General features: G+C 39.0%; 1 protein-coding gene across 2 annotated transcripts in view; it reads left to right on the forward strand.

Moving 5' to 3' along the window:
* Window positions 1-12,568, forward strand: part of ROBO1 (roundabout guidance receptor 1) — a 737,177-nt gene that overhangs the window by 341,031 nt on the left and 383,578 nt on the right. For both annotated transcript variants that reach the window (XM_038185492.2, XM_038185509.2), the window contains exon 6: window positions 11,120-11,203. In XM_038185492.2, the coding sequence (XP_038041420.1) occupies window positions 11,120-11,203 (84 nt within the window). The remainder of the gene's footprint in view (window positions 1-11,119; window positions 11,204-12,568) is intronic.

The raw sequence follows: 12,568 nt of genomic DNA on the forward strand, positions 1-12,568 counted from the left end.
TTGAGAGCACCAGGGCATGCAGGAGTTTGGAGGGTGGCTGGTGGCCACCTCAGGGCTCAGCTTGCTCTCACCAGGAGCCCATGGGAGGAACCCCTGGGGGAGTACTTGGGGTCAGGTTGGAGCCAGAGTATCGCCTTCACTCTTAGAGTTGCTGTGCTGGATCCCTAGTCCATAGGAATACTTTTGACTTTTATCCAGGTTGACACATTAAAATTTGCTGGTGAATTCTGCTAGAGGCACTTGAAGGCCCCAACAATATGGAACCAATCATGCTCAAAACATATGATATGTGTAATATTGCTTCAGAAGTATTTTTTGTTTCCTGCTCAAAGCAGCTGCACCAACACATTTAATGAAGGTAGGACAAACAAACAATTGGGGGTTGCTAAAGCAATTTTTCTTTCTTCGAGCTCTCACCCTTACTTCCTATACATTGTTATACTTCAGTCCAGAGATATTAAAGCTGTGACCAGCAACGATACATTTCAAAAACTTTCTATAAGTAAACCAGACCCAATATATTCTTAGTAATCTGTACTTCCCCTTTCAGTTATTGCTGTGATGATAAATGAGTCCTGTACTAAAAGAAGTAATTTCCTGATCACCAACATTTTCTGGCTTTGCTTTTTAAAGGTGGCATAAGTGTTTCCTTGCATTTGCTGTTTTGACGTTGTTCTGCATATACCAACACAAATTTTCTGATACCAACACAAAGTTTCTTATAAGGTTATGTCTTATTGGGCAGTTTATCTGAAATGTCCAGTTACTTTTGAGCATGGATATGTGATTTGGTCTGTCTTTGTCATCTTGATACCCTTATTCATCACAATTTTGACGTGGATGCTTTTGTTATTTACACTGGCATCGCTCTCATCATATTTGTGTAGTTTAAAGCATATCATTTTTCAGCGTTCATTCTTTATTGCTTTGGGCTCTCCGCTTTCAGTTACAGCTCTAATTATTTCAGGAGTTCCCATGGATCTATTGAAGGTCTTATTTTGTTTCAAAATTAGTGCCTCTAGCTAGTAATTCCTGTGCTCAATGTACACAATATTACAAATTGACAATATCTAGAGATATCTGGAGATCCTTGTAAACCCAAGTACCCCTTGCTGTGTTGTGTGATTTCTTATCTGGTATTAATTTTGCAGAGCTGAATTCTGACAAGATAGAAGAGTTATTGATTGTTATCCTCCTTGGCTATTTCATTTCATCGTACTTCTATTTTGTCTGGAGTTTGAGTTCATAAACTTGGAGTAATTTTTGACCCGGTGCATTCTTTTGTGGCTGACATTAATCACCCTGAGAAATGGGATTGCCAGCTGGAAGATGCTAAAGTACTACTGTAAAATATTAAATTAACTTACTGCCATTCTGTGAAACTTTCCTGGTTCAGACACTGAATTTTTAAGTTGATTGGGACATATGTGTATGTTTTGTTATGACCTAGATAATAATTGCTAATTCTTTATTTGTGGCTCTTTCTCTCGTTTCCCTGAAGTATTCACAGCTGTGCTAACAGAGCCCTGAATACAGTCAATGGGAGCATTTTGCTGCTTTAACAAGAAAGGACTTCAGACTAATATCAAATTTTCCAGTCAAATGCTTACATGCTCAGTCATTTGTTTTCTTAAGGATATGATTTTTACTAGCAAGTAGTCAGCTCAGGTAAACAAAGAAAGGAGGAACACCTGTTGTACGGCTTCTCTTCTCTCCAAGGACCACACTTTAAAAACCTTTGTAGAATGCATTTCATTGTGCGGTACAAAAGCAGTAGCTCTTAGGAAGAGCTTTTCAGAGAGAACCCCCATGATCTAATAACAAAAGACAAAACCTTCCTTGAAGTACTTACCTCTATTAGTATGGATAAAAGAAAACATTCTTTGGATTAAGAAAAAAAGTTATATTGCAAGTGAGAATCATTTGATAGCTCCAGCTAATTCACTGTCTTGGAAGATTAATAGGAAAGAAAATTCTGGACAGACTTGATTTACTACTACTTTGTGTGCCTATGTATGTGTGATTTGATGACATTTGGAGCTTGCTGTAAATTTATTCTTATAGAGCTGTACTGATTGACATGGTGTGTTTTTCAGGTCCATCTCTTGTTTACATTGCATTTTGCCTTTTTTGTTTGCAGTGTTCACTTCAAAATCATCACTGTACATGCTAAAACCAAACTACTTTACTCTTAGTCTGCAAGGATTTTAATATCAAACTATGACAGGGTTAAAACCTCCTTTTTTTAATTGTCAAATCACCCCATAGGATATGGTGTTACCAGGTTCTGCTTTGTGCAGAAGACAGGCTAAAATGCAACACAAGTGTCTTTAAATATGAAAGAGAGAGGGCCATCAGAGCCTGCCATACCTGCAGGCTTCTGCGTCATAGCCAAAGGTCTGGGGCTGTGGAAGTCTAAAAGGAAGGGAACGCCCAGAGGAACAACAGCAGGATTTGTTTCCATGAGGCTTCTGTATGATAAAGACTAATGTATGCTCAGCATTGTGTGGCTGAAGTCATGACTGCAAGGTAGAGAACATGTTGGCAAAGGTGATAGGAAAATGGTTCAAAATGCTGTCCTTGCAAAAGGAGGAATAAAAAATAAAGAACAATGTCGCTAGGAGCGTTTCCTGAATAATGGGCCTGGGATTCTTGTAGTATTAAGGAGACATTCTAGTTGCTGTACCAGATTCAATGGGCTTGCTTAGTGTACCAGTGTATTCCCTTGCAAGGCAGTGAATTACTGTAAATACGTCCATTCTTTCTTAAAAAAAAAAAAAAAAAAAAAAAAAAGCATTGACAGACATTGATTTAATATTATTTTTCATGCTGAGTTCTGCAGATAGGCTTATAAAACGTAAATGACACAGCTGCATTTCACATATATAATTGACAACTCAAAAGATGACTGTATACAGAAAAGCAAGGGAATGAGGAAAAGCTTTCTCAGCTCTTAAGCTGTGTAAATTCAATGTTCATTTTTACAGTAGTTTTATTTTAAATCATGTGGCTGCAAGGCTATTGGGGTTGGTGTGTTGAATTAGTTCCTCAAGTGTCATTGTCCGTGACAGAGTCATTAGCAAGGAAAAATCATCATCTTCCTTAAGTTTATCACTCAACTCAAGAAAATAAGGAGTAATTAAGCACTGTGGGTTCTTTGCAGGTTTAATTCCTGTTCATGGGGTAATTCCATGCTCCAGTTCAACAGTAAAGAGAAAATGAATCTGATTTTTAGCAACTATATTAGGGGTAGCTACTTAAAAAAGCTGCTGCGTAATTCAGGCTCAAAGCAACCTCACACAACTGGAGTAACAGAAGCAGCAGATTCATGGGTTAAAGCCTGAAGGACTGGGTGTGGTCTCCTTGAGGTGATTACCATGGGGTTAGTTGATTAGTTATTGCAAGAAGTCCAGTGGGTTTGGAGGATAGCACAGGAAGCTTGTGAAACCTGTTCTTCAGCTATACTTGGTTGCATGTATTTAAATCTCTTGATAGTGGTTCCCACAATCATCAGAACTCACCTGAGAAACATCTTAGTTCTCATAAGGAAGAAAACTTAATAAGAGAGCCAATAGGGGAAAGGACATTCCCTAAAGCAAGGTCAAGTTCAGTGCTTCTAGTGAAAGGAAAATGCAAATATTGATATGAAAAGAAGTTAAGGAGTTGGACTTGATGATCCTTGTTGTCCCCTTCAAGCTGGGAATGTTCTGTTCGGTCCTCTAAGAAATGCACGCCCACTCTTGCACATCTGTTGTATTGAACACAGTCAAGATGATGGGCGAGTACTTCAAAATAAATTATTCAGTCTGCATTTTCTGGAGAAAGCTTGCTTGTTGCCTTAAAGAAGAAAATCCTGCTATAAATCCATTTATGCTTCCCTAGCACATAACTGCTTGTCCTAATTAATCATAGTGCCTCATACAGGCTGGTGATGTGTCCCTACATACCCCTGCAACTAAAGCAGCTGAGCTGCCATCTGTTAATGTGCTGCCAGCACCACTTCATTTGCCCAAGGAGCTGTTGCCTTCAGGTTGGTCTAGAAAGAATGGGAAAGAAATGGCAGCAGATGCAGAGCAGGAGAGGGCTACAAGCGATGACCCAAGAAGTACAGGGAAGAGCTAAGAGAAGGCAGGATGGGGAAGTTCAGAGAGGACAATTAAACAGAAAAGATAGGAAACATCAAAGCCTTCTTATAGTGCATACTTATGTGCTCGCTGATAAATATCAGGTTTTGAGAACTGTTAAGCTAGAATTGTTGCCATGGTTGTATGGCTTCCTGTATGATGGAACCCATGTAGAACTTCAGCTTCAGAATTGGAAAGTAAGTAATGCAGAATTAATAAATAAAAAGAAAAAACATAATTATGGTACTCCATGGAATGCATTTGCTGGGCTTTCACTGAAGCTGCTGCTGGGGGAGAAGCCCAGTAGAGAGAAAAGCAGCACACTGAGAATTCACAATTCACTGCCCCACTCCAATGGGACAGGGGAGGAGAAGAGAAACAGTAAAGGCAAGAAAAATTTGTAGGCCAAGGTGAAAAAAAAAATAATAACTGAAGAAGAGAGACAGAAAGAGACAGAGAGACAGCTGGAAGTCCTTGCCTAGTTTTTAGTGATTTAAAGGCTGTTATTGACTGTAGCATGGAAATGAAAGGAAGGAAAGGTGTTTAAATAGCATTTACTACTGGGTTTCTGTCAGGATTTTAGTCAATACGCATTGTTCTTTGAAGACAATTGGAAAAAAAAAATGGTGCTCAAATGGTTAAATAGAAGCTTTATTTGTAGTTGTTTCAGAAGAATGTGACCCAAAGGGTTGTTTTTTTACACCATGAAGTATATATGTTCTCATCAGAAAATTCTCTCATGCTTAGTTGATAATGTGTCTGTACCTGTGCACAAGTGTACTTTTTTGTTAACTTACTGGGTTGCTAGATGATACTTGTATAAGCTATTAATAAAAAGCATCCTTACATTTTTATTTCCAATATGCTTGAGACAAATCCTCAGATTAAAGCCATTATGTGAGAACAAATTCTTGTCTTTTTCCCTTAGCTTAAACCTTTCTTAACTTTTAAGATAGGGCAGCTGAGCAGTGTAAATTTTAATGAAGAACTCCCTAATTACTTGCAGATACCTTCAGCTAGTGAAAATGGTCGTAAGTCCCTTGAGTAACCTGATTTAAAGTAGTTAGAAGGATGGCTGAATGTGAGTATATCTCTAAAAAGTTGTGCTGTTAAGTCTTATTAAAATAATAGAATATTTCCCTTCACCTAATATAAGACATCAAAAGGGATATCCTCCAGATTAATCAGCCATATGCAACATAGGCTTCTGATATAGAACTGTGTTTGGAAAGCTGTGATGGTTTAAGAGTGGCATGGTTATTTCCAATTCTCCCCATATATTTAAAGTTTTTCCTTTTCATTCCAGATCAGAAGAATAGGTCTAGGTGCTGGAAAGTTTGTTCGTATTTTTTCTGAATTAATGTATAATTTTATGTATTATTTCACTTCACAGAAGTGAGTTATCGCAGATGCATTAATTTAGTTTAAACTATAGATCTCAAGTACTATCCTTACTTAACTTTGCTTTGATAACAAGATGTTTTGTCATTACAGATAACCAAATGATGAAATAGAATTAAGTATCCCTTAAGACATATTATATTATTTTACTAATGTAACTTCAGTGAAAGCCTAGATAAAATCACAGTACTGAAAAAAAACAGGCTACTAATTTATTTCCTCATCTTAGTCTGTGGTTTGTGGCCAGAGCTGTTTTTTTCTGACGTCTCTTCCTGAATTCCTCTAGATCACTAGAGAGGAATCAATGGGAATCGATCCAATTTGTAGAACACAATTCTAATATTGATAGTAGTTTATATTCATTTGCTTCACACTAATCTTTTATTAATGTTCATTTGCAAAATGCTGTTCATGCTGTTTCCTCCAAATGTTGTACCCCCAGGCAGATGATGATAGTGAAAGTCAGAGAAACTTAACAAAAAATAATGGAATTAATGTTTTGGAATTAAATAAAGCAACAGTTTTGTACTCAGACATTTTTCAGTAAGTGTCTTTAACTTAGATAAAGTATGATCACTGTAGTATTTCAGACACACACGATTCCTGCAGTAGAAAGAAGTTGTTGTGCCTGTGAAGGTCTTTGCAGCATTTATTTGTGTCATGGAGGAAGATGTGCTGGGGCATCAATACTGAATCATTTGGGGACTTTTAAGGATGCATCTTCAATAAGACGTGGCATATAGACATCTCTTCCTGGTACGAAGGCAGCAATAACTAGTAGCATTACTTTCTGTTCCTGGTAGAAAAAACATCAGTGGTGACCTTGTGGCTTAGCCCCAGTGTGCAGCTCAGCATCACACAGCCGCTTGCTTGTTCTCCCCATGTGGGATAGGGGAAGAATCAGAAAGGTAGAAGTGTGAGAATCTGGGTTGAGATAAAAACTGTTTACTACAAGGTAAAGCAGAAGCTGCACACCCAAGCCAGGTAGAAGAAGGAATTCCTTGACTACTTCCTTCTGGCAGGAAGGTATCATCCACTTCCTGGAAAGCAGGGCTCAGCATGTAGGACGGTTCTTTGGGAAGACAAACACCATCGCTCCAAATAGCCACCCTTCTTCTTTACCCCATATTATTGTTCAGCACAATGCCACATGGAATGGGACATCCCTTTGGGCAGCCTGGGCCAGCTGTCCTGCCTGTGTCCCCTCCCAGTTCCTGGTGCACCCCCAGCCTCCTCGCTGGCAGGGCAGCACCAGGAGCTGGAACATCCTTGGCTCTACGTGAGCACTGCTCACAGCTGGAACTTCAGTGGGTTATCACTGCTCTTTTCATCAAAAATCCAAAACACACCATTGTGTGAGCCTCTATTGAGAAAATTAATTCTGTTCAAGCTAAAATCACGACAGACCTTCATATAAATAGTTGAACCATGTCTAAAAGAATGTTTAATACAATATTTGAGGTTAGGGTTGCACCAAGCATGTGAATGTAAGTAGCTGTGAAAGTAAATGTGAATGATAGGTTTAAGGTGTTACTAGGCAAGGCAATGAAAAGCAAGTATTTAGGATTTGGATTTTCTGATATTTTTAAAAATAAATAAAGATGTGTAAATGAAATCATAAATGGTGTTTAGTGGCTACTGTGGCAGTCCAATAAAATACAGTAAGTTACAGATTTTTAAGTGGAAATTTCATTAGAAAAGTTTCCACACATTGACATAAATTTTTGGTGCTATCCATCTTCAGTTGGACAACTTGTTCAGAACTTTTGTGATTAAGCCAAATCCTCCTGCTGCTTCACAGGTGGCATCTGTGCTTGGGTTGCACTGACTAAACCTGAAACCCTTCCCCTAAGAATCTAGACCACTCACTGTTGGGAAACCTAGAACTCTCTTACCAAGTCAAAATGCATATACATATTTTTTAATGCCATAACGTACTTAACTGAATGAATGGTGGCTCCAGAGATGGCCATGGAAAGAGTAAAGGAGACTTTTTTCATCATGGTGAGGGGCTCCCTCTCTCAAATGAGGCATAGCTCAAATGCTTCTCCTGTGAACCAAAAATGTTTTTTTTTTTTCCTTTTTTCCTTTTTCTTTGGTGGTCAAGACTTCACTTTTGATCCTCCTCTTCAAAAACAAAAACAAAAAACAAACAAAAAACACTCCTTTTACTTAAAAGTAAAAATTGTTTTCTGTGTAATAAAATGCTGTGTCTTTTTGTTTCTTTTTCCTTTTTTATATTTTAATGAGTCAACCAATTACTGATTAGCCATCTTTTAAAGGGTAAGTTTTATTTCTGACTTTTCTGAGCAGTTAGTATGTCGGAGACCTTGGTTTAAATGCCTTCTGTCTGATACAGATATTCAACCAAGACATATAATTTTACTGGAGGGTTGTTTTGAGGGACATCTCTGTCAGTTCTGTGAAACCTCTACCCCTTTTTATTATTTTGAACTTGGCGAGAGCCCAGCTGTACTGATTATGGCATTTCTCTGAGGGATGGGACTCTGAGTTCAGCCCCTGCTTTGAGTTAGACTGAGCTCTAAATTTTTCGTACATCAGGTGAATCAGTTCCAGGCTATCACATTCATTTCTTTCACTTATTGGTTTGTTTGTTGTTGTTTTTGTTGTGTTTTGTATTTGTTTTTCATGGTAATTCGTTCAAAAAGTGTAGTCATCTAAAATTATTCATAATGTTTAGCAAAGCCAAGTGGAAAATCACCTGATCCTACAGCAAGGAAGTCATGAGAAAATAGATCACATCTTAACATCCAGGCCCTTTGCCTCAGAGTTGACAGAATGCCTTTGTGGCAGTCTAATGGTGAAATGTGTCATTTCAGTCAGTGGTACTTACTTCTTTTAACAGGGACTCAGAAGCAAAGGAATAGCATTCAGCTCAATGCAGGGGTCCAAAGCCTTAAATGCAAGACTTGAGTGCAGAGTACTCAAGTACTCTGAAGGATAACTTCAGTGAAATGGGGAGAATTCACCCGTAGCAAGTACTGGACTTCAGTGGTATTCCTTAGCGAAGGTAGTTTCCACACATGATTTAGCATTAGCTGAGTAGCGTGTTTCTTATGACCAGGCTGAAAAGTAGCATTTCTCAAAGAACGTGAGAGGGAATAATGTCTTGTGTGCTTTTGAATCATAAATAGTAAGGGTATGGTCGTTAGCAAATATCACATATGATATATGATATATATCAGTAGTGTTAAAAATGAGACTAACCTCCTCATTTCCATCACCAGCAGGGACTGAAGGCAAGATTTTCATGCCTAAACAGCTGCAAGTAGTTGTAGCCTAGGTTTAGAGCTTCTGCTCTCATGTCCTGTTGGCTGGAGTAAATATAGAGTCCCTGAAATGGAGACTGCTCATGTTTAAAGCCCACAGTGAGCCTCACTAAAGGTCATTAGCAGTGGCAGTTTTGTGAGAGGTCTGCTACACAGAGGGTTGGCCCACTGTTGGGAATGCCATGTCTTAGAGAGCATCTTGGTCAAAACAGGCCAATTAATTTAGTAATCGTATTTTGCACATGACAGCATGCCTTAGGCTCTCATGTAGAACACACCAGGAGTTTTCGGTGCATCTCCTTTCTTAATCATTTTGTGTAGTGTGCAGTTAAATCTCCTAGAAAGCAATTCATCTTTCAGAATGACGATCGGCAGGTTCATTGCTTGAAATCCCAGTCTGAGCTTTTTCTAGTTGGCTATAAACAGTTGCCCAAAAGAAAGTATGCACAGGCTCTGCCTCTTCATTTAATAAAAAAGTCCTATCCTTCTGTCCTTTACTGCTGTAATTTTAAAACTCTGACCCAATCAACCCTTGAATGCAAATAAGAGAGCAATCCGGAGAAGTGGTGTTGGAACCGTCACTCTACAGCAATTTTCAGAGCAGGCTTTAAAGATGTACGTGACATTGGCCATTAGTGAGCCAGCAAAGATAAATGGACCAATAAATGAACATATTTCACTTTTTTCATCTGCCAAGATGAAACACTATCTTGGTGGTGTTTTTTTTTTTTTTTTTTTCGTTTTTTAATTTGCACAACAGTGATTTAAAAGGCATGCTGTCAGTTCTTTTAATTGACTATTTTTTAAATAAATATTTTTTCCAGTGCATCCGCTCAACTGGATTGATCTGAGGATTTTGGTTTTCTTTTTGCTTTCCTTTAAGAATTCCTTTAAAAAGCTATGGATTTGTGAGGATGCTGTCTCTCTAAGAGTACTTAGCGGACAAATGGAGAATATAAACGTTCAGCATCACATTTTAAAAATTAGATTGACTCAGTAAAATTCTGTGTCCAAAAAGAAAAAACTGCTTATGTTTTTTACAGTTTTGTTTCATACATAGTTGCTTTAGGATTTTTGTGAAGCCAAGATGATTTTTAATAGCAAGTGTGTTTTATTGAAAAGGAGCGTTTACTTTCAGTCATTATGGAAGTCCAGAATACATGCCTCTGTGTGTGTGTGCGAGTAAAACAGATCTTTCCTATTCAGAGTCTTTAAAATCATTAATAAATTGTCTGACACCTGTCAACAAGAAGAAGAAATGCAGCCTATTGTGGTAGTGATATCTTGAGAACAGATTTGCTTCTTGCTGCTTTTTTAAACAAAATACGAATGTATGCATGGTGTAACATCAAAAGTAAATTAAAAAATATAATTAAAGTTTAATTTGCAGTTTCACAGCTACAGACAAGTCAAAAGATCTAGTGATATTGACAACAAATTCCTTTGGGTTGTGCTGTTTTGTTTTCAGAGCCACTGGGGTTTTTATTTTATTTTTTTGCTTTGAATTATTTAGTTCATTATTATGAGTTACCTTCACAGTGCTTTGTGGTGTTTTGATCAGCAATTTACCTTGGAGACTTAAAACACATGTCCATTCATGTTTAGCTGACCAGCTGTCTGTCTTTCTTTTCTTTTTTTTTAATGTGACATTAAAATTGAGTGTTTCCCTGCAAGCATCTTTCAGCTCAAAAAATGCGTCCCACTTCCTATGCTGCGTAACTGTTGCCCTTTCACAGAGGAGCCCTGCCCCTCTCTCTTGCCCCATCCTCCAGGAGAGGTAGAGCAGCCCCCCTTGCTTGCCAAGGCACAGTCCCCCCTCCCCGTCATCCCCTCTCTGCTAAGAGGTGAAGTCCCCTGGGTCCGTAATTGCCAGGAGATGAAGCGATGATGGCGAGTGATCACAGTCAATAGCTTTGATTAACAATAAGGTGGAAAATTAGCAATGCTAGCATTCAGCTCCCCTGCCTCCCCGTCCCCATATGCTCACCACAGCCTGCGCGGGCTGGTGGGCTGGGTGGCCACCGCACAGCTCAGGCAGCAAAGTGGGAGCTGAGGTGCGGGAGGAGAGCTGGACAAGGCAGAGGGGGACAGCGGGCAGCATTTGGAGGCCCAGGGCCATGCTCTCGGCCGCCTTTCACTGGGCAGCACCATGCAGGCGGGGGAAGGACGAAGCGTACCGTGTGCTGGCACTGTGGCTCTTGCTGTCATGTGTGGATTTAATTGTGTCTGGACGTGTTTTGATCGAAATGGCAACTCCTGTTACTCCTGTGACCCCATCAGCAGCTCTGGTGTTGTTTCCGACAGACTCCGACGACCTAGAGAGGGGAAACGACAGCGGGACACCACTCCCCACCTCTGATAATGGTGACAATTCGCTGGGCTACACAGGTAGAGTGCAAATTTCCAAAATATTCCTGACTTTCTACTTCTGACACTTTCCACCTTCATCTGCTATTACCACCTGTACATAATTTTTTAACCATCGTTGCTAGCTGGCTTTCTTTCACCATCACCCTAGAAGTTCAATGTTATTAGAACTGTTGGGAATTATTGTGCTTTTTAACTAATCAAGATGACTGTCTTTTATTGTGTGTTACAGTACATTTCAGTTATTTAAGTGTTTAAAGTCTTTTTCTATTGTTGAAACAATGCACTCATTATTTTCCTTCAGACTGTGTATATTAGTGCACAAGGCAATCTATCATCTCAGAACAATTTTTCCAAAGACCAAAAGCAGGGATTTCTCCATAAGGTTCTCTTAACACGCACGCACACACTGCCTGCACTACTTAATTTCTGTTGTAAGCTGAAGTGAAATATGTTGCAGCAGAGAAAAGAAGTCCAAATGAAATTAAAATGTGCTTGGAGAAGAATCTGTTTCACTGACTTCTGTTTTGCATAAAATAGAGAAATGTGTCTCTAGGCCAAATAAGAGCCACGGATAAGCAGCCTCCTGTGGTGTGGTGCTGCAGGGATCTTTCAGGGACCCAAATCTGCAGCTCCTCTGCACAGTGAAGTGACACCCAGCTCCAGGAGCTGTGCTGCTGACCACAACCTGGGCTCAGCTACAGAACTGCTAAGCACAGAGTTTTCATGAAAGACTCGTGCTCCAGAGTAGTGGCAGGCTCTAGACCTAAATAACTCTTAGATTATGAAGGTAAGTGTTAATTCTTCTAGTAGGACAAACTTCTGGAAAGGGAAAGAAGGGAATGAAGAAGGAAGGAATCTGTTGGATATTTAACTGAAAAACATTCTGTAAATACTTTATCAGTGGATTACTAGTGCAACGACTCCTCTCACAGTGTATAAAACTGTGTATAGCCAAGTGATTAACAAAAGTGTTTTAGTCAAATATGCATAAATAAGAGAGTCTTACATTATACAAGAAGAGAATAGGCAGATGTAAAAGAGAGGGAGTAATTTCTTATCCATTTATAAAACTTTATGTCTGTTGTACACCACTTACATGATTATAGCTTTCATGATCTACCCCTTGCAATCATCCCTGCATGTGGTCTGAAACCTTGACACATAATTGTATTCCAGTTTAAAATACTTTTTTAGTAAAAGGGCAAGAAACCAAAGCACTGCAAATCTTCTTTCAGTCAAGAAAACTAATGCCTTCTTAGAAAAACATAGCAGGAACCATGATGCATGTGAATTACTTGGACTTTTCTACCTTCTGAATTTTTTTCTACATGTACCCCCTTTTTCTGAGTTTGGAACATCACACCTTCCTGATATACAGGGATG

This window comes from Anas platyrhynchos, chromosome 1 (assembly GCF_047663525.1).
Source record: "Anas platyrhynchos isolate ZD024472 breed Pekin duck chromosome 1, IASCAAS_PekinDuck_T2T, whole genome shotgun sequence".
Taxonomy (NCBI): domain Eukaryota; kingdom Metazoa; phylum Chordata; class Aves; order Anseriformes; family Anatidae; genus Anas; species Anas platyrhynchos.